Source organism: Gekko japonicus, unplaced genomic scaffold (genome assembly GCF_001447785.1).
Source record: "Gekko japonicus isolate JY-2015 unplaced genomic scaffold, Gekko_japonicus_V1.1 scaffold64, whole genome shotgun sequence".
In the NCBI taxonomy this organism is placed as follows: domain Eukaryota; kingdom Metazoa; phylum Chordata; class Lepidosauria; order Squamata; family Gekkonidae; genus Gekko; species Gekko japonicus.
Genome location: NW_015170277.1, coordinates 1,760,915 through 1,786,460, shown reverse-complemented (window position 1 = coordinate 1,786,460; position 25,546 = coordinate 1,760,915). Strand labels below are relative to the sequence as shown.

General features: G+C 50.0%; 1 protein-coding gene across 1 annotated transcript in view; it reads right to left on the bottom strand.

Moving 5' to 3' along the window:
• Positions 1-5,353: 5,353 nt before the first annotated feature.
• Positions 5,354-25,546, bottom strand: part of HIP1R (huntingtin interacting protein 1 related) — a 90,251-nt gene continuing 70,058 nt past the window's right edge. Inside the window, exons 23-33 of the mRNA XM_015417650.1 lie at positions 24,680-24,816; positions 22,801-22,911; positions 19,916-19,974; positions 17,796-17,826; positions 16,567-16,629; positions 13,556-13,656; positions 13,285-13,390; positions 10,979-11,102; positions 9,728-9,789; positions 8,706-8,903; positions 5,354-6,362 (exon numbers count right to left, since the gene is read on the bottom strand). Of these exons, the coding sequence (XP_015273136.1) occupies positions 6,318-6,362; positions 8,706-8,903; positions 9,728-9,789; positions 10,979-11,102; positions 13,285-13,390; positions 13,556-13,656; positions 16,567-16,629; positions 17,796-17,826; positions 19,916-19,974; positions 22,801-22,911; positions 24,680-24,816 (1,037 nt within the window). The 3' untranslated portion in view covers positions 5,354-6,317. The remainder of the gene's footprint in view (positions 6,363-8,705; positions 8,904-9,727; positions 9,790-10,978; positions 11,103-13,284; positions 13,391-13,555; positions 13,657-16,566; positions 16,630-17,795; positions 17,827-19,915; positions 19,975-22,800; positions 22,912-24,679; positions 24,817-25,546) is intronic.

Here is a 25,546-nt window from a genome sequence, read left to right as displayed (position 1 = left end):
TAGTGCAGCCACACTCCCATTCTTATTGCGTCATGTTGGACCTTGTGATCTGTGCTGCCTTTTTTTAAACTGCAGGGGTTAAAAATGCAAACCGCTTTGGCCCATAGGCCCCGTTCTTGAAGCCATAATCTTTTGTGTCGGAGGACAATTTGGAACTGCTCTTGTCATCATTGGCCAGTCTTAGTGTATCACTGAGCTGCCATTTCTCTCTCGGGCGGCCAATCAGGTTTCTTTTGGAACAGGGTATCCTCCCATCTGGAGACGGGACTCTGAAGCGAACCCTGACAGGACCAGGAGCTCATGGTTTGGTGAATCCGTATGTGTGAATGAATCCTTCCCTGTTTCTAGTCTATCTAGAAGGAAAGCTGGCTCCTGGAGACTCACTGACAAATGAAACCTGGGATATTTCAATACTTCATGGATGGCACATGATCTTTCCTCTTCTTTTCCTTCCTCCCTTTCCCCAACAAAGGTGCCCCTCTCTTTGCTCAGCACTGCGTATCCATTACAGCTCGATTCCGGCACGGTGAACTGTTTTGTCCTTGTGATTTTTCTGTGCTGCTAATCGTACTCTTGAGCGTCAAGCCCTCAGAGGTCACGGCTCGGTGGAATGACTCTGCAAAAGGATTTGGTTTCCACAAAGAACTGAGTTCTGTTTGTAATTGTCCTTTTAGAAGGATGCTTCTGGCGTGACTGCTCCCGCCTCCAGGAAGATGTTTGGCTGAATGAAGAAGATGCATGACTTGGCTAGAGGCAGAGCCAGCCCACCGCTTTCACTGGGTCTTTCGGCCAGTTACAGCGGGACTTTTCCAAAGGTTCTGTTAAGATGCTATTGGGGTGGGGAGACTGCTTGTCTTGTACAGATTGTGCAAGAAGCAAGTCTCTCCACTAAGGCTGCTTCTGGTAATTATGTGTTAAAGATGTTGTTAAAATTTGTTCTGGAAGCTCAGTAAAAGGTGAGCGAGATGCGAACGTGGCTCATTTCAGTGTGAGCCAGTTATGTATGTTACTCATTCAGCATGACAAGGAGCTTATCTCCCCCCCCCTTTTTTAATGGCACTAACATACCTAGTTTTTTACTCCCCCTTTTGAGTTTCAGCCTGTGTGGCACAAAGGACTCTCTTTGGTGCTATAATCTGATCTGCTGTTCAAAATACTCAACAGGGTTACCAATTATGTCTTCCTGCCTTTTTGAAAACACCTTTCACTTCACTGAAGAAATGTGGTCTTCTTGCAATCTCCTTTGTCATGTTTTCTTTTCCTTTCAAGCAATTCCTCGTCTCTGCCCCCCCCCCCCAAAAAAAAAGAACTTCTGGGTCAGGTATTGTTGAAACGGAAGGAGAAAGACCACTTGCCTTGGTCTGGTGCAGTACAGCACATGCAACCAAATATTCAGGAACTGGATTCTCTCTCAGGGCTTCTCTAAAGAATGCTGGGAATTGTAGTCTGGGGAGGCTGGGGTTGGGTGAAGCGACTTGGCAGGTTCCCAGGATACTTGGAGGAGCTCTGATTGAACAGGTGTTTTGAACCACTCAAGTGTGTCAGGTGGACGTTGCCTTAGTCCGTATCACCAGAGACACTTTCATATGTAAGCCACCAGTACATCTCCTGACTTGTAAAACAGCATATCTTAAGCGTAAAGACAGAATTGTGTGGGGCTCACTGGCGAACTTTATACTGCATCTTTCTATACTATCTGGAAACTTTGGGGGCCGACACCGTCCAACTGTTTCTTATCAGGAAAATAGTCCAAAAGTATTTTTCACTAATTTTTTTAAAAAATGCTTTTTAAAAAAGTAACTAGACTTTTGCAATGGCTGGAACCATTCAGGGATAATAACCTTGTGCAGAAAAGAGCCACATGAAGGACAGCCATTTTTTTCTATCCAGAAGCAGAGCATTGTGGGGGGTGGGTGGGGGAGAGGTGGTGGATGTGTGCCTTAGGATCACTGCTTGTGACTAGGTGGGAAGGGGGGGGCAGCTGCATATCTTAATTCAGTGGTTAATTCAGAGCTATCCTCTCCTGTAAGCTCCTTTTTTGCGTTGGGAGTATTTGGACGTAAACTTAGGGCAGTGTCTCCTGTTTGCTTGCTGCCAAGCACTGAGGAATTGGACCCACCGTCAGCAAATAGTTTGGGGCACAACTAGCCTGGACTACCCGTCCCTGAATAGCTAAGGACCGAGCTGCTTGCGTGGAGCTCTGCCCACTTCTCTCTGAGGCGGGCGAGAGGCCCGTGGTTCCCATCTAGGTCTAGTGGGTGTGACCGAAGTGTCGCTGCAGTTGAACCGCTTGTGGAAGAGAATACCGTTAAGACTGTAGGTCTGTAAACATGTGCATATATTTGGGGAACGAGGAAATCTTTATCTGCCTCCTCAAGCCCTTCATTTTTAGAACCCCCAGATTTGCCTAGTTCACCTTTAGGTGTACGTAGAGAGGCTGCTGGGCCAGTGTAGACGATTCACTACAGGTGGGAAGTTGGACTCCCAAGTCAAGCTGTGAAGTTACTAATGTTTGGAGAACACAACGCAGCCTGTATGAGAGAGCACCAGACTCTACCTGGTTGCTATTTCTTCTTTATGCAGTTTAAAAAAAAGAAACGAAAGAAAGATAAGGGGATTCCTGATCTGGCTTGTCGTCTTTTCTTAATCTGCAGATGTTAAGTGTGTTTTATGATAAGGAAAAGTTGCATGCAAGATTAGGACAGTAACAGCCAGCGTGGCGGGGGAGGCGCCTATGCAGGGGGGGGGGGAAGGGCTGAAGGGTAATCTTTCAAAAACCAGCATCGCTGAACAGGCTTACACCAGGAAGCAGCGCGGTTACAATCTTGTGCCAAGATGCAATTAAAAAAACAAACAAACACGATGGGCTCCGAACACCGGCAAATGGCGAAGACTGCCTAAAAAGAATTTGTTCTTTTGATAGAGAAAGAAATCAAAATGATTGTGGAGCTCAGAGGTTTAACCTGGTGTTACGAGTATAGAATGATGATTTTAGTGTCCAGTTTGGGGTCGTTGCTCTTCTTTGGCTGACCTTTATACGAAAACGTTGCGAGTGTGTGTGTTTGTTCAGTATACCTGTAACGTACAGTTAGTGGTGGTTAAAATTAGTTCTCTTAAAAAAAAAAAAAATCCAAGGTGAAGGAAGCCATGGACCCTTAGCTGGGTTTTCTGAGGGGGGAGAAACAGCCCCCTCTTTAATGCAACTGTCTTAATTGCCCAGGTTGGCGAAAGAGGATTGCACGGCATGTGAGCCTTCCGTTACCCATAACCGATTTCTTGTCTTGTACAGATTGTGCAAGAAGTGAGTGAAGGTCACCAGTTTATAGCTTCATCATTCAGTGCGAGCGGCAGGTGTACAGGAAGGCTTCTCACGCCCACTGGCTTGGGGCCATTCGAAAAGGGGCTGTGTTTAAGCTCTGAGCGAGACTGGCTGTGTTGAGGTCAGATTTGGAGTGAAGACCGAAGTCTCCTTGGTTAGGGCAAAGTGGGATAAGAATCCAGAGTAAAGAGTTGGGTCGTATTCTGGGGCATTTAAACCCACTACTCCTGCCGCCCTCAGCTGGTTCCTCGACGATTCTGGATGTGTCAATAACCTGCGTTCCTTCAGCAGATCCTCCACTGCAGACCCCAAACACAGAGACACTACTTCGAGGAGGTCTGCAGCGGAATGTCGTTTGCGGGCGCAAGGCTGCTCCTCACGTGTAACGAAAGATTTCAGCTTTCTTTGTGCCGCGTTAAGTGACGGGAATGTGGTTGGACATCCTCCGAGAAGTCCAGGGCTGCTCACTTTTCTTGTAGAATTGGCTGTTTTAAGATTTTGCAGTGATTATGGAATAAAATCCTAGATTTTGTACACATGGTCGGCACTGGTATTTTTTTCCCCTCGTGCGTGGAGGCTGTGTGTTGAACAGGAGGAGCGTTGACTCTTGAAAGCTTGTACCCCCCCCCCCAAAGCCCCCATTGGTCGATAAGGCACTGCTTGACTCAGATGGAGCGGAGCTCTTCTGTTTTCCCAAATGTTATGGCATTCACTCCCCCCTCCATTGCTCGACACTTACAGGCAGTAAACAAGAACAAGTATCTCCCTCCTCTCTCTGTCCCGTTTGGCAAGAGTGCCAGTTTGGTGTAGTGGTTAAGTGCACGGACTCTAATCTGGGAGAACCAGGTTTGATTCCCCACTCCTCCACATGCAGCTGCTGGATGACCTTGGGCAAGCCATAGTTCTGTCAGAGCTGTTCTCTCAGGGACAGTTCTAGAAAGAGCTCTCTCAGCCCCGCCTACCTCACAGGGTGTCTGTTGTGGGGAGGGGAAGGGAAAGGAATTTGTAAGCCACTCTGAGTGAAGGGCACGGTATAAATCCAATCTCCTCTTCTTGTTTGAACAGCCGCCTTCTTCATTTCAGGTATGGGGAATCAGAGCTGGGCATCTCCCTTCAAATTCTGGCAAGGCTGAGCAATTGTTAGGCAGCAAGCGTAACTCACGTAGAACCCATCTGAGCTGGTTAAGAGAGGCCCAGAAGTTACGTTGCTGTCGTGGTCCTAGACCTATGTGCCCTCTAAGCTGTGGGATCTTTTGAGCAAAAATTCTACTTTGTGAGTTCCTGGCATCAAAGTTGTGTGAGCGAGCGATTTGGCCACTGCATAAATGAATTTGCTCTGGAGCCACCCTTCCTGAGCTAAGACAAAAATGTGTGAGCTGGAGGCTAAAAAAATGAGCTAGCTCACACTAACTCATCTTAGAGGGAACACTGGCAGGACCTAAAGGGGGGGGGGGTCATAGGCCAACCCTCCCTAATAGCTGCCCCTGCTCTTCCCACTGGTGGTCAGAGGCTGGAATAAGAACATAAGAGAAGCCAATGTTGGGTCAGGCCAATGGCCCATCCAGTCCAACACTCTATGTCACACTGACCAAAAATACCAGGTGCCATCTGAAGGTCCACCAGTGGGGCCAGGACACTAGAAGCCCTCTCACTGTTGCCCCCCCCCCCCCAGCACCAAGAATACAGAGCATCCCTTGCCCCAGACTGAGAGTTCCTGTCTATACCTTGTGGCTAATAGCCACTGATGGACTTCTGCTCCATATGCTTATCTAATTCCCTCTTGAAGCCGCCCCTGCTTGTAGCCACCACCACTTCCTGTGGCAGTGAATCCCATGTGTTAATCACTCTTTGGGTGAAGGACTTCCTTTTATCTGTTCTAACCCGACGTGGGTTGCCATACCTAAAAGGTCGGGAACCACCGCCTTAGGCCCCCGAGTCGACAAAAACCAATGCCCAAGAGTACCAAGAACAAAATGGAACAGTGGAAAGACGTGTTTGAGGTAACTAGTCCATTTTAATACGCTACATGGGTCTGTTACAACTTAGGAATGGGAACTGTCCCCAAGAATCAAAACCAAACGTTCCCCCATCCTATATGTTGCAAGTTCTTCCCCCCACCCCATATGCATATTGCTACAAATATATTTAACGACTCTGGAAACCCAGCTTTCATACCCCAAAAATTCCAGTTTAAAACATTTAAAACAGTGTAGCTTTTCCCGGAAGTCGACAACCCCCCAATTGCAGTGCGTCCTCACCCTCCTTCCTCTCTCTTTATACCCGATTTCTTTAAAACATATAAAACTGACTTCGGGAATAGAACTTCTCACCCTCTTGAAAATTCTCCTTTTAGCTTGCAGCACAAACACTGCAAAATAACCTTGCCTACTAAAAAAAAAAAATTCACATTTCTTTAAAAAGGTCTTTGTACTACGGTAATAGGTACACCAACATTTACTCCAAAATTTTTTCCTATTGCTTATAAATAAGAGAACTGATGCGATGAAGGCAAGGTCCTTCCCCCCTCCACTTTTAGGACGCCCTCCTCCGCTAACCAGCAGCTTGTCAGCACGGCAAGAAAGAGATCCTCGGACTACGGATTAGTCGGCCGTGCCTGCCTTCTCGTCTCGGGCAGAGGACAGAAACGTCAGCGTAAAGGCAATGCCAGACAGAAGGCAGCTTGAGAATTAAATCCAGTCCATATCTGTATAAAACACAGACAGTGTAATGGCTTTGGAATGTCTACACCGCAGGGGGGGGGCTTCCCTGAGCACACTCCCCCCTTCAAGAGGCAAATTGGTGCCTGAGAAGTCTTTGCCCTCCACCAGAAACCTATGCATTAAGGTACCACGAGCTGCACAGATGGACGCAGTCCCTGAATCCCCCGGGCCAGCAGGAAGGATCGAGATGGGCAGAAGATGAAATCCTACGAGAGTCCTGCTTTGTCGTCTTGGTGCTGGCTGCCTTCCAGGTGAACGGGAGTGCCGCTGTCTCTCCCTTAGAAGTTGACTAGCTGGGCCTGGTACACACCACCGTCCTCTTCCTGATAGAAAAGAGAAAAATGTATATTGGTATACATCCACAGCTTTTGGGAGCCTGTGACCCAGAGTGGGGGGCGCAACTACAAAATGGCTGCCACGGGGGCTGGTGAAACCCACACGAGAACGTAAGTAAAGCCACGTTAGATCAGACCGAAGGCCCGTCAGGTTCAGCATTCTGATCACACAGTAACCTCCTGGTTACCTCTAGGAAGACCACAAACAGGAAGAAGAAAAAGTGATTGGATTTATACCCCGCCCTCCTTTCCCTTCCCCACAACAGACACCCTGGGAGGTAGGTGGAGCTGAAAGAGCTCTTTCGAGTACTGCTCCTGAGAGAACAGCTCTGAGGGAAACTTGTGACTGAGCCAAGGTCGTACCAACAGCTGCCTCTGGAGGAGTGGGGATTCAAACCTGGTTCTCCCAAATTAGAGTCTGTGCTTCTAACCGCTACACCAAACTGGCTCTCTGCAACTGACTGAGCATACTGTCTCTGGTACTGAAGTAGATAGCCGCCACTGACAGCCCTGTCCTCCGTGAATTTGTCCAGTCCCCTTTTAAAGCCTTCCAAGTTGGCAGCCATCACCACATCCTGTCGCAGCGAGTTCCACAATTTAGGAAGGGCCGTGGCTCACTGGCAGAGCATCTGCTCGGCAGGCAGAAGGTTCCCAGGTTCCATCCCCAGCATCTCCAGTTAAAAAGTTCTGGCAGGAGGTGATGGGAGAGACCTCAGCCCGAGATCCTGGAGAGAGCCGCTGCCAGCCTGCATAGACAATACCGACCTTGATGGACCGAGGGTTCGATCCCAGTATAAGGCAGTTTCATGTGTACCTGTGTGCTGTGTGAAGAAGCCCAGTCATTTGAAGGAATGCACCGGTGAGTGAGTGAGTGAGAGAATAAAACCAACATTGGGGAGGCTGCTCTAACTGAAGCGTTACTTTAATCCGCACAGCCACTCAGAAGACCTGCTGGGCAAGCACCCCACCCACTTTCTAAAAAGGCTTCTTCGTTAGCAGCAGGAAAGGTGTTTGCAAGCTGTGTAGGGCCCACGGGCACCAGGTTGGGGACCCCTGCATGAGAAGGAGGGATTATTAGGCTCCCTCTAAGCTCTTAGTGCACATTGGGATCTGGGGGGGGGGGAGAACGAGGGCAGCTGTCCCAACCCCACTCCACACAGGTAGGCGCTGCCTGCTGCTTGACACACACGCCGTCTCCTTTCCCGTCCCCCACAGGCACCTTTCAGCTTGATTCATCCCTCTTTCCCCAATGAAACCATTACATTAATTTCCTTATATTCCCCTTGAGAGCCAGTTTGGTGTAGTGGTTAAGTGCGCGGACTCTAATCTAGGGGTACTGGGTTTGATGCCCCAGTCCTCCACATGCAGCTGCTGGTGTGACCTTGGGTCAGTCACAGGTCCTTTCAGGGCTGTCCTCTCAAGGGCAGTTCTCAAGAGAGCTCTCTCAGCCCCGTCTACCTCACAGGGTTTCCGTTATGGGGAGGGGGAGGGGAAGGGAAAGGAGTTTGTAAGCCGCTCTGAGACTCCCAAGTGAAGGGCGGAGGTGTAAATCCAATCTCCTCTTCTCCTTCTCTCAGCTGTTCTCTCAAGGGCAGTTCTCAGGAGAGCTCTCCCAGCCCCAACGATCTCACAGGGTGTCTGTTGTGGGAAGGGAAAGGAGTTTGTAAGCTGCTCTGAGACTCTGAGTGAAGGGCAGGGAATAAATCCAATCTCTTATTTTTTCCCTTCTTCTCGTCCCTTCTCTCCTGCTTCACCCCAGTTGGAATTTAGACCGCATGCTTCATGTAAGGGTTAGAAAGAATCCAAACACCCCCACCGCCTGCTTTGTTATTGAATGGATACCCCAAAAGGCCTCCGGGATATTTCGCACCTGATACCCCCCAGACCGGTGGCCGGCTTCAGGAATACCAAGACCCAATTCTCACCACTCCCCTGCCCCTAAACAGCTGCTCCCTGCTCAGAATCCATCTTTTGTGCAAATAGATCATCTGAATCCCCGCTGGGACCCAGCAGCCCTGACGGAGGTCGCGGGCCAATGGCTCCCTCTAAGCTGTGGAGTCTTGTGAGCAAAAATTCTACTTTGTGAGCTACCGGCATTAAAGCTGCGAGCGAGGGATTTGGCTGCTGCATGAATTGGTTTGCTCTGGAGCCATCCTTCTTGAGCTAAGAAAAAAAATGGGTGAGCCGGAGGCTGAAAAACTGAGCTCGCTGACGCTAACTCATCTTAGAAGGAACACTGGACCAGGCCATCCTTTCGCCTCGCTTCAAAAAAAAACCTCCCCCAAGAGTGAGCCTTGCTAACTGCCGCATGGTGGGGGGGGGGGAGCGTACCTCAGGGCCTTGCCTGGGGTGGGCAGGTTTCTGGGCCACGGGCGGCTTTTTCAGGCTACCCGGCTTGCGGGCCACAGCAGGCTTCCCCGTGTCGACGTTCTCTGTGCAGATGCCAGCCAGGGCATAATGCTGCCGCCTGAGCTCTCCGAGGCGAAGCCTCTCGTTCTCCAGGGTCTTTTCCAGCTCCAGCACCTTCACCTGCAAGAGACAAACCGTTCTCGTCAGTTTCCGGGGAAGGAGGGAGGGGGGCAGACACTGGCTAGCAGTCAAGCCACCGTTTGCGGGGAGATGTCCCCTAAGGAAGCTTCAGGTGTCAGCTTGCTTTATTTAATGTAAAACAAAGTTTGAGTCCAGTGGCACCTTTAAGACCAACAACAAAGTTTTATGCAAGGTATAAGATTTCGTGTGCAAGCACACTTCTCCAGAATGGAAATGACCAGTCCGTATGTATAGGTAGAGGACGAGCAGGAAATTAGCATACAGCATAACAGAGATGTTTAACAGATTCAAGGACCAAACAGGAATAACAAGCTTAGTTGATATGGCTACCATTTGTTTGGGTATATAATAACCATATAAACCCAAAACATACAGCAGCAAGAGAAAGAGTCCTAAGAAAATGGCTGTTGAAATCGCCATCTTTTCCTGATGCAGCAAGACTACTTTTGAGCAGGCTCTGCCAAAATTGCTTCGTGGATGTGGCAATTTTTTGTTTTACTGTTCTTTTAAACTCTTAAAATTTCTTTTATGGTGTATGGCCTACGGGCTATTAAAATAAAATAAAATTAAACTAAACTAAACTAAAAGCCCAGGGTGGCTGATAAGCACCTCCTCCCAGAAATGTTCAATCTCCACACCCACAAAAAGAGTTAAAAGTCCCAGACGACTTACTCATCTCCCTGTGTCAGTGGCAACACCTCTTGAACAGAGGACCACTTTGACAATTGTGACCTTAAAGACACAGGCACCTAAGCGTGACAGCAACATCTCCTCATGACCCAGTTTCAAAGACTTATTGGTACCTGTGATTCCATTTCTTCCTTCTTGAGTTTTATCAAGGACATCCCAGAGAAATCCATCGTGTCTGGCAGGAACAGAAAATAGGAGAGAGGTTACACAGGCTCACTCCAGCTGCTTTTCACATCTGTCTCGCCCTCCCCTGCCCGCGAAGCAGCCGGCAGTCTGAAATGGGACCAGTTAATATACGCCATCTTCTTGTTTGAAATATATCAATGCTTCAGTTGTTTTATCTCAATGTTTTTATGAATGATGTATGTTGCCCAGAGCCCTGCACTGCATGATCGAGGTTTATAAGATTATGCACGGGATAGAACAGGTCGAGAAAGAAGTCCTTTTCTCCCTTTCTCACAATACAAGAACTCATGGGCACTCCACAAAATTGCTGAGCAATCGGGTTAGAATGGATAAAAGGAAGTCCTTCTTCACCCAAAGAGTGATTAACACATGGAATTCACTACCGCAGGAGGGTGTGGCGGCTACAAGCATGGGCGGCTTCAAGAGGGAACTGGATAAACATGGATCAGAGGTCCATCGGTGGCTATTAGCCACAAGGTATAGACAGGAACTCTCAGTCTGGGGCAAGGGATGCTCTGTATTCTTGGTGCTTGGAGGGGGGGCAACAGTGGGAGGGCTTCTAGTGTCCTGGCCCCACTGCTGGACCTCCTGATGGCATCTGGTATTTTTGGCCACTGTGTGACAGAGTGTTGGACTAGATGGGCCATTGGCCTGATCCAACATAGCTTCTATGTTCTTATGTTTAACAAATTTAATATATAAATAAAATAAATGCTTCCCGTGGTAAAGAAGAGACGTGTTCCCCTTCTAGGAGACATACTGCACATTGTCACATTCTTCTTTACTCCTGCCCTTTTCTCAAGGAGACATATATGCCCTATTTTATCCTCACAATGACCTTGTGAGGAGGGTTAGGCCAAGTGAGTGAGTCTGCCGATCTTAACCACAACACTCCTCAGGCTCTCATTCAGCACCTCTGTCTCCAGTTTTGTGTAGTGGTTAATTGTGCGGACTCTAATCTGGGAGAACCAGGTTTGATTCCCCACTCCTCCACTTGCAGCTGCTGGATGACCTTGGGCAAGCCATAGTTCTGTTAGAGCAGTTCTCTCAAGAGCAGTTCTCTCTCAGAGTTCTCTCAGCCCCACCTACCTCACAAGGTGTCTGTTGGGAGGGGAAGGGAAAGGAGTCTGTAAGCCACTCTGAGACTCCTTTGGGTAGTCTGATGGACACCATCTCACCTCTGTCTTCGACCTGCTCTTGGCCCGACTTGGTGGACGCCACGACGTTGGCAGCCATCTCGTTGACGGTGCGCGAGCATTCCTGAAGCTTGCTCAGGTTTCCGCTGTTCTTATCTGCTTTCACCTGGCACCAGACAGAGAGACTCGCTTAGCATTTCTCGGCACGGGGGAAACGCACGAGTCAGTCCTTTTGCATACAGCCAAATACGGGCCGGCAGGCTCAGTGCAGAACTTTCCGCAGGAGCACGAGGCTTTCCTGGAACCAGTTTCCTAGATTCACTTTCTTCTTTTCTTGCGGTCACGTTGCAGCAGACCCAGTAGGGTTTTCAAGGCAAGAGACCTTCAGAGGTGGGTTTGCCGCTGCCTGCCTCTGCGTTGGGACTCTGGACTTCCTTGGTGGTCTCCCATCTAAATACTGACCAGGGCTGACCCTGCTTAGCTTCTGAGATCTGATGTGTGGGCGACCCAACTCAGGGGTCCTGACTTCGTGTGAGGAGTCCAGGAAAGTCAAAACAAGGATGGGACAGAATTCTCCCCAGCACTGTCAAATGCTGACCACTGGGGGAGGGGGGAGCAATTACACATGATGATGCATGATGCTCTGCATGATGCTCCAGGACCTTGGTGAGAGAGGGGTCCTGTCCAGTGTTCCCTCTAAGCTGAGCCAGTGTGAGCCAGCTCACAGTTTTTTAGCCTCCGGCTCACACATTTCTGCCTTAGCTCAGGAAGGAGGGCTCCAGAGCAAACTAATTTATGCAGCAGTCAAGTCGCTCGCTCACAACGCTCGCTCACAACAGGAGCTCACAAAGTAGGATTTCTGCTCACAAGACGCCACAAAGTAGGATTTCTGCTCACAAGACGCCACAAAGTAGGATTTCTGCTCACAAGACGCCACAAAGTAGGATTTCTGCTCACAAGACGCCACAGCTTAGAGGGAGCGTTGCACTGTTCACTCTAAGCTGAGTTAGTGTGAGCTAGCTCACAGTTTTTTAGCCTCTGGCTCACACATTTCTGCCTTAGCTCAGGAAGGATGGCTCCAGAGCCAACTAACTTATGCAGCAGCCAAGTCGCTCGCTCACAACTTGTAATGCCAGGAGCTCACAAAGTGGGATTTCTGCTCACAAGACGCCACAGCTTAGAGGGAGCGTTGGGTCCGGGCTCTGCGCTGGCCTTCTTTGTTCTAAACCTACGGCTTGGGGTGACCCGTTGCTCAGTGCCCTTTCTGCCAAGGGCAATTCAAGTTCTGCAAAAGCGAACCAAGTTACAAAACCCCAGGGCATTTGCCTCTGTGTGGAGGTTCTCCTTCTGTGAACCGCGGGAACGGACAGGGCCCCTGCGGATCTCCAGAGCCTCACTGTGGGACCGTCTCATTTGGAAAGTTCTTCTACGGAGACTTTGGGGACTGACCTGGCAACAGATATCCAGCCTCGCGGAAAGACTGAGAACTGCCGCCTGATCTGCTTCCAGGCAACAAGCTCAAACGGAGCTAAGCAGAGACCTCGGGGACTCAGGTCACGACACACATTCAGCATTGTGGCGAGAATGAAACGTAACCCTGCTGCTGTTTGATGTGCTACAAGCGGCATCTGATAGCACAAAAATACCGGATATGGCTTCTAGCATTATACTGGTACTGAAACTATAAGACGTTTTGATATTGCATGTACTTTGAGAGGGGATTTTTGTACAGTGGATAAATAAATGTGGTTTTAATCTTCTGTAGTAATTTCTACAGAAGAGTTATGTTACAAGCAATGCTCCCTCTTAGCTGTGGAATCGTGTGAGCAGGGGTCATTTCGTAGAAAAAGAGCTAGGGGAACTCATTAGCATAACTCACTAGCATATGCCACACCCCCTGACATCACCGGAAGTGTGTCATAAGGCCACACACCCCGCCCCCAAAGGCAGGGGTGGGGAGAGGCAGGGAGGAAGCAACTTACCCTCCCTCTTCTCCTGCCTCCTCCTGGCTGAATGAGGGCCGGAAGCGGGGTGGCCGGAAGCAGGGGGCGGGGCTTTGTCATGTGCCCCGCCCCCCGTACCTCACCCGGGGGAACTGCGATCCCCTGCGAACCCCCCCGAAATGACCTCTGCGTGTGAGCAAAATTTCTACTTTGTGAGGTGCTGGCCTTGAAGTTGGGAGCAAGGGATTTGGCTGCTGCACAGATCAGTTTGCTCTGGAGCCCTCCTTCCTGAGCTACGGCAACCATGTGTGAGCCGGAGGCTAAAAAGCTGTGAGCCACCTCACACTAACTCAGCTTAGAGGGAAACACTGGTTACAAAGCTGCTTTTCCGCCCAGGAGCTGTACCTTGGAAGCGGCGACCAGTTGAGCCGTGCTGGCCGCGATCTCATGCGAACAGACGATCAGCTCCTCATATTTCCCCGTGTGCAGGACGACTCTGTCTGCAGACTCTCTGAAGTGGGGTCAAAGAAAGAAAGACAAAATAGGTGAGAGGACATCAAACACAGTCCCTTGCCTGGCGACTAAATGCGGCTTTGCATTCCCTTGCCCTGCGCATCAGTGCCCTGGAGGAGGAAATGACGAAGAGAGGCAGACTCATTGACCGAGCGATACCTACACAAGCTGAGTCGCTCCCCATCCCACAGCCTTTGAAGCAGAGATCAGACCTTCCGTCCAGCGGGAGTTCTTCGCGTAAAATTCCTGTGTGGTTGCTGCCCCCTAGTGGCACACAAGAGAGAGAAAACTCTGTTAGTTTTGCTGAGCGGACAACGGGCGACTTCGCAAAATAGACAAAGTTGCTGAAGTGTCATTCTGCCTGGAAACCACACCGCCCAACCCCGGAAATCTCTGCCCCTTATTTGGAGAGATGTCTTCGCTTCTTAGACAATATCTGGGACTATGTGGGAGTACTACAGACACTGCTCCAAGCTCCTTCGAGAGCAGAATAAAAAAACACTAGTCAAGTGCCAAGTTTTTATTTCTTTTAAAAGCATTTCTATGCAGCCTTTCCACCCAATTAGGATCCCCAAGGTCGAGAACAGGAACACATGAAAACATTTAAAAGCAGCGTTTGAAATTATAAAATAATTCAGTAAAAGCACATAAACATACAACACCAAAACCAGGGAGAGGGCTAATAACAATTATTGGGGGGTGTGCCAAACGAAAAATACTTCACCTTTTGGCAGAAGACAATGATAGTGGGAGTGTGGCATCCTTGCTATTTGGGGAGACGGTTTCTCCTTTAAAACCACTCTGTGACGTGCCTGCTTGTGGGGAAGATGGTTTTGCCTTTTAACACACTTGGTGTACCTAAACTTGGTAGATTTCTGCTGCCACCAGGAATTAAAAATTCCAGTTCTCTCTCTTTTGTTAGTATGACCCAGGGTCTGGGCGCTTCAGAGGACTATGTGGCCCTGAGGAAGGACTGCACTGATTCCTGGGATATGTTTAAACAAAAATTGATTTATTGAATAAACATAGGTTTCTGGTTATCTTGAACTGTTTCTGGAAAAAGGAACTTGAAACTATAACTAGTAAGGTGTCACACACAGTCTATCACGACCCCAAAATTCCACGCTGATGGGCTTCTCTCTCTCGTCTAGGTAGCCACGCTGGCTAAGCTCTTTGTCTTAGACACACAAGATATTGTCTAACCACACAGTTCAGACACTACTTGTTTCTTTGCCATATAGACTCTCTCACAAAACTTTTAGAGTCACACAGACTCTCTTCGTAGCTCTTCCACACTTCACTTTCCAAAGACGCACACACAGAACTCTTAAAATACACAGTTTCATGTCAGAACATCTCCTCCCACACTCAGTCATCAGCCAATCAACTCACACTTGTCTCCCTCTATCACTCTTCTTACAGTACTGCAGTCAAACTCAACATTTAAAGAGACACACGCACACCAAAACATGGAATCATTACAGGGAGAGAGACGGATATCCCAAGAGAGGGTGTTCCAAAGTTTCAGTGCCACAACTAAGAAGGCCCTTTTCTCTGGTTACCCCTCACCCAAATCAAGACTGCCAAAGATGACCAGAGTGAACCAAAACTAAGTCAGAGCAGGGGGTGCTTATAACCATTCCAAACAGCTGCCCCCCTCTACTGTCTCAGGCAGAGGAGGACAAGAGGGGCCCTGGCTCAGTGCTAGGCATGCAGAAGGTCCCAGGTTCAATCCCTGGCATCTCCAGCTAAAAAGGACCAGGCAGGAGGTGAGGTGAATGACCTTTGCCTGAGAGCCCGGAGAGCGGCTGCCAGTCTGAATAGAAAACACTGACTTTGATGGATCGAGGGTCCGATTCAGTATAAGGCAGCTTCACGTGAACTGCCCGAGTTCTTTCACTGGTGTTGTCAAGGGAATGAACCTGGATCCTTGACCGTCTGCATGTAAAGCGGCGGTCCACCTTCTGAACAAGATGCTGGGTCCAGCCCGCTTCCAATTGTCACCCCCGCAATTAGCAGCTCGCCACGTTCAGAGGCAGGGAAAACAGGCAGCCCAGCTCCTGAAGCTTCTTTGGAGAAGCGGAGAGCCTGAACCAAGAGTATAAACTCAAGTGCTCCAAAGGGACAAAAAAAAAAAAAAAAAAGGCAAATCCCTTTTCAAAGACCCACAACCTTAAGTATGCACAGAAGGCATACAGGGAAGGGGGGCAGTGAGGCGGGGCCGTGAGACAGCTGCTGCAGCCAGAGTTTCCACGCAGGGCCAAGGCCCGGATCCTGGCTCCTCAAGTCCCACAGAGATGGGAAAGTGAGCCAGTCGCGAAACCTTTAAGTGCGCGGACTCTAATCTGGGAGAACCGGGTTTGGTCCCCCACTCTTCCACTTGCACCTGCTGGATGACCTTGGGCAAGCCGTAGTTCTGTCAGAGCCCTCTCAACCCCTCACAGGGTGTCTGTTGTGGGGAGGGGAAGGGAAAGGAGTTTGTAAGCCGCTCTGAGACACCTTTGGGTAGTGAAGGGCAGGGTATAAATCCAATCTCCTCCTCTTATTCACATGCCTTTTTGGTGTTGGCAGCACCATTGGGGCTTTAAATGAATTGGAAAGGGCCAGTTCCCTCCTGCAGGGGGGTACGTGTGTGGAAATGTGTGCACTCTATACTCTCCAGGGTGGCCTGCTCACTGGGGGAAGCCGCTGGAAGGCATGTGGAGCAGAGGTCCATGAGTGGCTGTTAGCCACAAGGTATAGAAGGAACACACTGTCAGGGGCAGTAGTGCTCTGTCATCTTGGTGCTTGGGGGGCAACAGTGGGAGGGCTTCTGGAGTTCTGGCCCCACTGGTGGGCCTCCTGAGGGCACCTGGTATTTTTGGCCGCTGTGTGACACAGAGTATTGGACTGGATGGGCCACTGGCCTGATCCAACATGGCTTCTCTTGTGTTCTTATGTCTGGGGCAGTGATGCTCTGTCTTCTTGGGGCTTGGGGGGCAACAGTGGGAGGGCTTCTGGAGTTCTGGCCCCCGCTGGTGGACCTCCTGATGGCCCCTGGGTTTGGGCCGCTGTGTGACACAGAGTGCTGGACCGGATGGGCCGCTGGCCTGATCCAGCACGGCTTCTCTTATGTTCTCATCTTGCCTGAAAAAATAATAAGCACACAGAAGGATCCTGCCAACAAAACCTTACCCTTCCGCTTTCCGCAATCTCCTTCTGCAAGTGCGTAGATGTCAAGACAAGGAGCCTGATGGCCTGAAAGCACAACAGCAGGGTGCCGTTAGTCGACAACGGAGGCTTTAGATTTCCAGCACAATCCGGCCCCCTTTCTGATATCTCCAGAGACCATTCTCTCGGCGGCAACATTTATTTATTTGATTTATTTTTATTTATATTATTTATCGTCCACCTGTCTTGCTGGAACGCAAGGTGGATGACGGAGTGAGTCACTAAAATCGACAGGATGGGACATTCGATAAACAGTGAAAAAAGGATTAGGATTGCAGAACCAACCAGAAGGTTTTAAAAAGAGAAACTGAGGCAAAGCACAGGTGTCAATGGTGCAACATCACTCTGTGGGATCCAATTTACAGCAAACTGTACACAGTAGTATAGAGCGACCACAGTCCTTAATTTAGCCAAGTAACAGAACAAAGTTTGAGTCCAGTGGCACCCTTTAAGAACAACAACAGTTTTATTCTGGGGATCAACTGGACTCAAACTTCGTTCTGCTGCTTCAGACCCTGGGGTCATTTCCTGCAGGAGTGCACAGGAGCGGAGCTCCGGCAATAAGGAGCCCAGGGGGCGGGCACATGCAACAAGCCCCACCCCCTGCTCACAGCAGCCCTCAGTTGGGCCACGAGGAGCAAGAAGCAGCCAGGTAAGTTGCAGAGCCCCCGGTCCCCTGGTCCAAAACAGTCCAGTGGCACCTTTAAGCCCAACTTTTATTCAGGTACAAGCTCTCCCTCCTCTGCGAGGACAGATCTGCACGTTCCCCCCCCCCATAGCTAGCAATCCAAAACAGTCCAGTGGAGCCTGAGCGGTGGGTGTTGCCTTCTGACACACTTCTGGTGATGTCAGGGGGCGTGGCATATGCAAATAAGTTATGCTAATGAGTTATGCTAATGAGCTCCTGCACCTCTTTTTCTACGAAATGACCCCTGGTCAGACCACTACGGCTAACCCCACCTGAGTTGTAGCCAAGGACCTTTGTGAAGCATTTTGTACAGGGCTATCCTACTGCCTGCTCCGAAAAGCCCTCATGAATAACGGAAAAGTTCACCTTCCGCAAATGTCTATCCCGGTCAGCCAAAGAGTCGGCCAGGCATGCAGTTCCCAACTCCCTTCTACCCCAGACGTCTGCCTACAAATGGGTTTTCCTGTACTTCACCTGGTTCTTCATTCATTAGAAAGACACTCACCTTCATCAAGTCTGTGCAGGAGATCAAAATCCTTTGGGGAACAAGAAATATGACCATGAATGCTTTTGGCACGATTGAAGAAAATTTGCCATTCACATGAGAAAATGAAGTAATGAAATGTCAAGAAGTTGCCTAAATAATGCAGAGAAAATGTTTCTGACATTTTTTGGGGGGGTATCTATCCTATCAGCCGTGCTAGTTTATCTATTTCCTTTCTTTACGTCCCACCTTTCTCCCTAACAGGCACCCAAAGTGGCGAATTCACTGCCACAGGAGGTGGCGGTGGCTATAAGCACGGACGGCTTCAAGAGGGAATTGGCTAAACATCTGGAGCAGAGGTCCATCAGTGGCTCTTAGCCACAAGGTATAGATAGGGACTCTCAGGCTGGGGCGAGTGATGCTCTGTCTTCTTGGTGCTTGGGGGGGGGGCAACAGTGGGAGGGCTTCTAGTGTCCTGGCCCCACTGCTGGACCTCCTGATGGCACCTGGTATTTCTGGCCACTGTGTGACACAGAGTGTTGGTGTCAGGTAGCCCCGTCATAGATCTGGAATGGGGAGGGGTACCCTCGTTCTCGTTCTCAGCTCTCTCCTGCTCAGCTACTGTGCGCTATCTTATGCTTGACCTTGTAGAAGTTCCAGCTGCAGTTTACATGGATGGGAAAGTTAACGGCTTTTTTGCTTTGCCCGCTTGCTTTGCCCCGCGCACACAATATATCCATTGGTTCATATTTACAGGGGGAATGTTTGATTTCACTATAAGTCAGAGGCCCTAGTACTGACGGCCATTCCTGACACAAGCGGTACACGTGTTCTTTAGTACTGGACCCACTAATAAACAGTTATATTCTTATGAAGCCCTGTGTGGTGTGACCTGACTCAGGAGCCTGACAGTTGGACTGGATGGGCCACTGGCCTGATCCAACATTGGCTTCTCTTATGTTCTTACTAGAAATAATGCCCGTTGCGGAAATAAATACAACGGGATCTAGAAAGAGGCTCTGGGAGAGTGCTCTGGCTTTGGGCAAACAGTGTCAGTTTCCTGTGGCGACCTCAGCAGGGTTTAATGACAGAGTCCACTGTTTTCTCCCGAGGGACTGATCTCTGCTACGTGAAGAGCATTTGTATGTTTGAGTTATCTGTAGCCCTCACCTGGAGAGTGGTAACCATTGTTACCCATTCTCCTCTCCCCTATGAGGTATGTTATGCATCTGAAAATTCCAACTGCCTTGCGGGGGGGGGGGAGTTTGAGGTGTGGAATGGACTGAAGTCCAATCAGCTTCCATATGCAAAAGACCAGGTTGTCGCAGCAGTTGTGGTGTGGGCAGGACCCGGGCTTTGCCTTCTGATTGGTGGCGATATATGCTGAGGAGCAGTGCCATCAGCCATACACTAAGGGAGTGCATTTTAGAATTAGAACTTTGGCACCCACTATTCAATTATATATAAGGAGAGATGACACCACGCCATCTCTTCCTTTGCACTACTTAAGCGCCCCTCTCTTTAAATCCTCTTTTCTGTTTTAACCAATAGATAACAAATTGCTTTAGGATCTCCTGCTAGCAGAAAGTGTTTGGGAGTGCGTGCTGCGGGGGAATAACAGAGGCCTGATCCAACACTGGCTTCTTCTGTTCTTATGTCTGGGGCAAGAGATGCTCTGTATTCTTGGTGCTTGGGGAGGGGGGGCAACAGTGGGAGGGGCTTCTAGTGTCCTGGCCCCACTGCTGGTGGACCTCCTAAGGGCACCTGGGCTTTGGCCACTGTGTGACACAGAGTGTTGGACTGGATGGGCCACTGGCCTGATCCAACATTGGCTTCTCTTATGTTCTTAATATGGAGCAGAGGTCCATCAGTGGCTATTAGCCACAAGATATAGATAGGAACTCTCAGGCTGGGGCAAGGGGTGCTCTGTATTCTTGGTGCTTGGGGGGGGGCAACAGTGGGAGGGCTCCTAGTGTCCCGGCCCCGCTGCTGGACCTCCTGATGGCACCTGGTATTTTTGGCCACTGTGTGACAGAGTGTTGGACTGGATGGGCCATTGGCCTGATCCAGCCTTGGCTTCTCTTATGTTCTTATGTTTAAAATCCACCCTCTTACCCATGTCGCCTCCTCCCACCACTCACCTTTCATTGACTTCCAATTTGACGCCCGAACTCGCTATCCTGGCCTGGTTCATCATCTCCTGCGGAAGAATTGGGTGACAGTCGCATTCAGACATTACTGGACAGGACCCCAACCGGCTTCCAAGCACTGCACTGTCTGACCACGCGCCAGACCTCTTCCTAATAGTGGCCTGCCAGGTGTTTGTTCCCTCCCCTAGCAGCTAGTTTATATATTTATTTGTTAGGGTTTTTTTAATTCGCCACTCACCCAAAGGGTCTCGCGGCGACTTACGACATTAAAGCCAATAAGGTAAAATGCCACATAAAAACAAGTAACAACTACAAAATATTAAAACTAAAATATTAAATTAGGTGGCTATCTCCATTACCGCTATTAAAACAGCCCAAACATGCAGTTACCCTCCAAAGGCCAACCTAAACAATTCAGTATGTTGTCGAAGGCTTTCACGGCCGGACTTCATTAGTTGCTGTAGATTTTCCGGGCTGTCTGGCCGTGGTCCTGGCACTGCAGGACCTGACGTTTTGCCAGCAACTGTGACTGGCCTCCTCAGAGGTATCACACAGAAAGATGGAGTACTCTCTGTGTCAAGGAGAGAGCAGAAAAGTTAAAGAACAAAGTAGATGTGCTTTCTTGTGCCGAAGTGTTTCCAATCTCCGGATCTGTTGAAATGTTACCTCCCCGTAGAGGCGTTCAATATGTTGTCGAAGTACTCCATCTTTCTGTGTTATACCTTTGAGGATTCCAGTCACAGTTACTGGCGAAACGTCAGGTTCTACAATGCCAAGACCACGGCCACACAACCCGGAAAATCTACAGCAACTAACAAACAATTCAGCTTTGCATGTCTTGCAAGTCCAGCAGGTCACGGGTGTCATTCCACAGGGTAGGGGCCACAACCGAGAAGGTCCTTCCCCAGGTGACAGCTATTGGAGCCATCCTGGGGCCAGGCACCTGCAAGAGGCTCCTAGACGACGACCAAAGGGAGTGTGAGGGGTTGTTATGGAAGAGGTGGTCCCGTCAGTATGAGCAGTGTTCCCTCTAAGCTGAGTTAGTGTGAGCTAGTAAAAGGGAAAGGGAAAGGTTCCCTTGCTCGAAAGCCAGTCGAATCCGACTCTAGGGTTGCGGTGCTCATCTCCGTTTCAAAGCCAAAGAGCCAGCGCTGTCCGAAGACATTTCCGTGGTCATGTGGCCGGCATGACTAAACACCAAGGCGCACGGAACGCTGTGTGTGAGCTACCTCACAGTTTTTTAGCCTCCGGCTCACCGATTTTTGTCTTAGCTCAGGAAGGATGGCTCCAGAGCAAACTCATTTGCGCAGTAGCCAAATCCCTCGCTCACAACTTTAATGCCAGGAGCTCACAAAGTAGAAGTTTTGCTCACAAGACTCAACAGCTTAGGGAGGGAGCATTGGGTATGAGGGTCCCAGGTCATTAGTAATGCAATCTGCGTGCTCCTTTGAGCTATCACGGCTAACACCCGTTGACAGATCTCTCCTCCTGTGAACATCTGTCTAATTCATTTTAAGGTAAAACCATCTGAGCCAAGCTTTACCCAAGTGGGGGACCGAAGCTCAGTGGCAGAGCCTCTGCTTGGCATGCAGAAGGTCCCAGGTTCAATCCCCGGCATCTCCGGTCAAAAGGACCAGGTAAGAGGTCGTGTGAACTCAGCCTGAGACCCTGGAGAGCCGCTGCCAGTCTGAATAGACCGTACTGACCTTGATGGACCGATGGTCTGATTCAGTAGAAGGCAGCTTCCATGTGAAGAATTTGTCCCACTGGTCAAGGTAACAAGTTACCAGACCTCAGTGAGGAGGAAGTTTCTCCTTCTGGCTTGATTCCTTCGCCCCGTCTGTCTTGCCACAACCCCTCTTTGGTGTTGCAGATTAAGCCCTAAGACACCCCTTGGGTCAAATCCCCAGGTCGCAGATATCGTAATTAAATCAACCAATTCACTGGCTGTATATTTAAAAGGGACTCCCCCCCCCCCCAAAGGGATAGCAGAGGGTGATGGCCCTGAAGGGACTGCCGAAGTCCGACAGCTCCGATCACCAGATGATTTAGCTATACAATCTGAGCTGGAACCTTAAAAGGCAGGGGTGTCAAACTCATTTGTTACGAGGGTCGGATCTGACATAAACGTCACTTTGTCGGGCCGGGCCACGTGTGCCATAAAACGTAATGTCAGGTACCGGAGATAGAAACTGTATAAAGGACAGCAGCTGATAAGCTCCGATTTGGTGTATTCTTACTGCAAGGCCTCGTGGGCTGAGAGGGGGATGCAAAGGAAAACCCATATGGGTGGACTGGAGAGGCAGCAGCGCAGCACTGGGCAGACGCTCCCTCGCTGCTTGACTGCTGTGGATAAGGTTGTTCCGCCATGCTGAAGCCACAGTCGGAGTGGCTCCATCCACTCATCCCCATAAGCAGTCTCCCATTCCTTCCCTTGCACTGGTTGCTCACGGGCCGCATAGGAGCCCTGGAATGGGCCAGTTCCGGCCCGCGGGCCTTAGGTTTGACACCCCTGTCAAAAGGGGATTTTTCATTTTATCTCTCATCCGCCTCTCTCCTCTCCACTGTACCTCTGTACCTTTCTCCAGCCGGCCAGTTATGTAATTGCAGCGTTCTCTGCCTGAAGACAATGCCGCCGTCTCATAGCCCTGTACCATCTGGACTGGCAAGTTCAGGCTACACTCTGAGCATCGACAGAGTGCAAATTGTACATTCCCCCCTCCCCTGGTGTGAATTTCCCACAGATCACTGGGAGGTGTCACAAGGGCCGCCGCCCAGCCTGTTTCACAATAGGCCTTATGAGAAAAAGGACTTCCTTTTGGCTCCACAATGTTTTGTGGGGAAAGGGTTGGGGGGGGGGGGACCACCCAGCTCACCTCGATCCTCCTGACCGCATCTTCAATCGCTGCCGAGGTGGAGGCCATCTCTTTGTCGACCATGTCGCCCAGTTCTTCCTGACGGATGTCTAAGCTTTTGGGCCTCAGCTCCTGCCAGAAAGAGAGGGAGGAACGTAGAGCAAGGCCTCAAAAAGGAAAACGAAGAGTCGGCCTCCGTGGATCTGTTCCACTAACAGAGCGTTTTATTTATTTATTTATTTTATTTCATTTATACCCCGCCCTCCCCGCATGCGGGCTCAGGGCGGCTTACAACATAAAGGTGTGATATACACCACAAGTTAAAAACAGTTAAGGCACACAGTGCAATAAAATACAATTAAAACAGTTTAACACAGTGGACGGCTCCCAGGATCCATTGCGACTAACATGCTCGCTCCCTATTGCACATCACATTGAAGGTCGATGAGGAGGCTACCGTGGGCCACGATGTTCAGGTGGCCAATCCAACCAGCCCGGTGGTACTGCTCTGCAGCCACCCGTCGATGGTAGTGGCGGCGGCGGCTCCTATTCAAAAGCCTGGCGGAAGAGCTCCGTCTTGCAGGCCCTGCGGAACTGTAACAGGTCCCGCAGGGCCCTGATCTCCTCCGGGAGCTCGTTCCACCAGATAGGAGCCACCACCGAAAAGGACCTGGCCCTTGTGGCAACAAGCCTGGCCTCCTTAGAGTGCCTTGAGTTTTCCCCAGCGGTGAGAGGCTCAGACAAAGACAGAGTTTGCGTAGAGGTGCTGTGACTCCGGCTGTCCTGTTGGGTATCTGAAGAAGTGAGCCGTGCCCCGCGGAAGCTCCTCCCCTGCCACAAATGTTGTTCGTCTTTAAGGTGCTCCTGGGCTCTGGCTCTTTCCTACTGCTGCCCAGTTGCAGAGAGACCAGCATGACACTTCTCTTTGGCCTCCCATCTTCCTCTTGCCAAGAAGGAGATTGGATTTTTCTCCCCGCCCTTCACTACCCAAAGGAGTCTCAGAAGAAGAAGAGAAGAGATTGGCTTTATACCCGGCCCTTCACTCGGAGTCTCAGAGCGGCTTACAAACTCCTTTCCCTTCCCCTCCCCACAACAAACACCCTGTGAGTTAGGTCGGGCTGAGAGAGTTCTCGTGAGGACTGCTCCTGAGAGAACAGAACTTGTGACTGACCAAGGTCACACCAGCAGCTGCATGTGGAGATGTGGGGAATCAAACCCGGTTCTCCCAGATTAGAGCCCGCGCACGTAACCACTACACCAAACACCAGAGCAGCTTACAATCTCCTTTCCTTTTCCCTCCCCACAACAAACACCCTGTGAGTTAGGTGGGGCTGAGAGAGTTCTCGTGAGGACTGCTCCTGAGAGAACAGAACTTGTGACTGACCAAGGTCACACCAGCAGCTGCATGTGGAGATGTGGGGAATCAAACCCGGTTCTCCCAGATTAGAGTCCACGCTCCTAACCACGACACCAAACTGCGACAGGCACTCAACTAAGCACTCTGGACCCAGCAAAACCCTGGCGTTGTGTTCCTCATGTTCTCCATGAACCCACAACTCGGCTTCGTCCAGCAAGTTTTTATCCCGCCCTTCCTCAACGGAGGGGTGAATACAGTCTGTTCATCATCGTGGCTTCTGTGCAGTTCCACATAAGATCTGCGCACGCGCAGGCCAGCCTGCGCCTGCACAGATCCCATGTGTGCCTGCACAGAAGACCACTCGATGAACAGCAGTTACAGGTAAGGACAACCTTGTTTTTTATTGTCACAACAGCCCTATGAGGTAGGCAAGGCTCAAGGTCCGCTAGAGAGGAATTCACGGCAGAGCATCGGTTCTAACTGGCATCTTCAAGATCCTCCCCCGACCCCCTAACCACGCCGCCATGCTGCCTCCATCTCTACCTGTCCCAGCTGCAGAAGCTCCTGCAGGGTCTTCCTCACGTCGGCTGGATCTGCCTGTCGGAGGGACTGTTTGTCTTTCAGCTTGTCCAGATAGGCCAGGCTCCGCCGCCCGCAGTCCCTGCAGGTTTCGGTCAGTTCTAGCCGGGGGGGGGGGGGGAGAGGAACACACCAGAAATGCCATTTGTGACACAGAAGTGAAAACCAGGAAGAAGTTTAGCCTGAGTTCAGTTCCTAGAAGCCACAGACTAAAAACAGAATACAAAATTTGAGTGGGGAGGATCTATTCCACTTCCTCTTAGGGGTTAAATGTGAAACAATCCAGTTGCAAGGAGACGAAAGCTTCCATGCCGTTTCTAGAAGACTGGTGAAAATTGTGCAGTCGGGACTGGGGGCGGGGATGAAGATATTATTTCATTTACTTCATCTATACCCCGCCTTTCTCCCCGACGGGGATCCAGAACAGCTTACATCGTTCTCCTCTCTTCTATTTTATCCTCACAACAACCACCCTCTGAGGTAATAATAATTAATGACTACCGTATGGCATCGTGTGTAGTATAGCCAAGAGATCCTAAGATTGTCTGGCAGCCCGTAGTTCTAGCTCTTTTAGCGTTATGCACCACTAGGTGGCGAGCTAGACCTTGTTTTTAAGGCAAAGGACGTTTCAGAGGTGGTTTGCCATTGCGTGCCTCTGCGTCATGAGTCCAGTGTTCCCTCTAAGCTGAGTTAGTGTGAGCCAGCTCACAGTTTTTTAGCCTCCAGCTCACAAATTTTTGCCTTAGCTCAAGAAGAATGGCTCCAGAGCAAGCTAATTTATGCAGTAGCCAAATTGCTCACTCACAACTTTAATGTCATTAGCTCACAAAG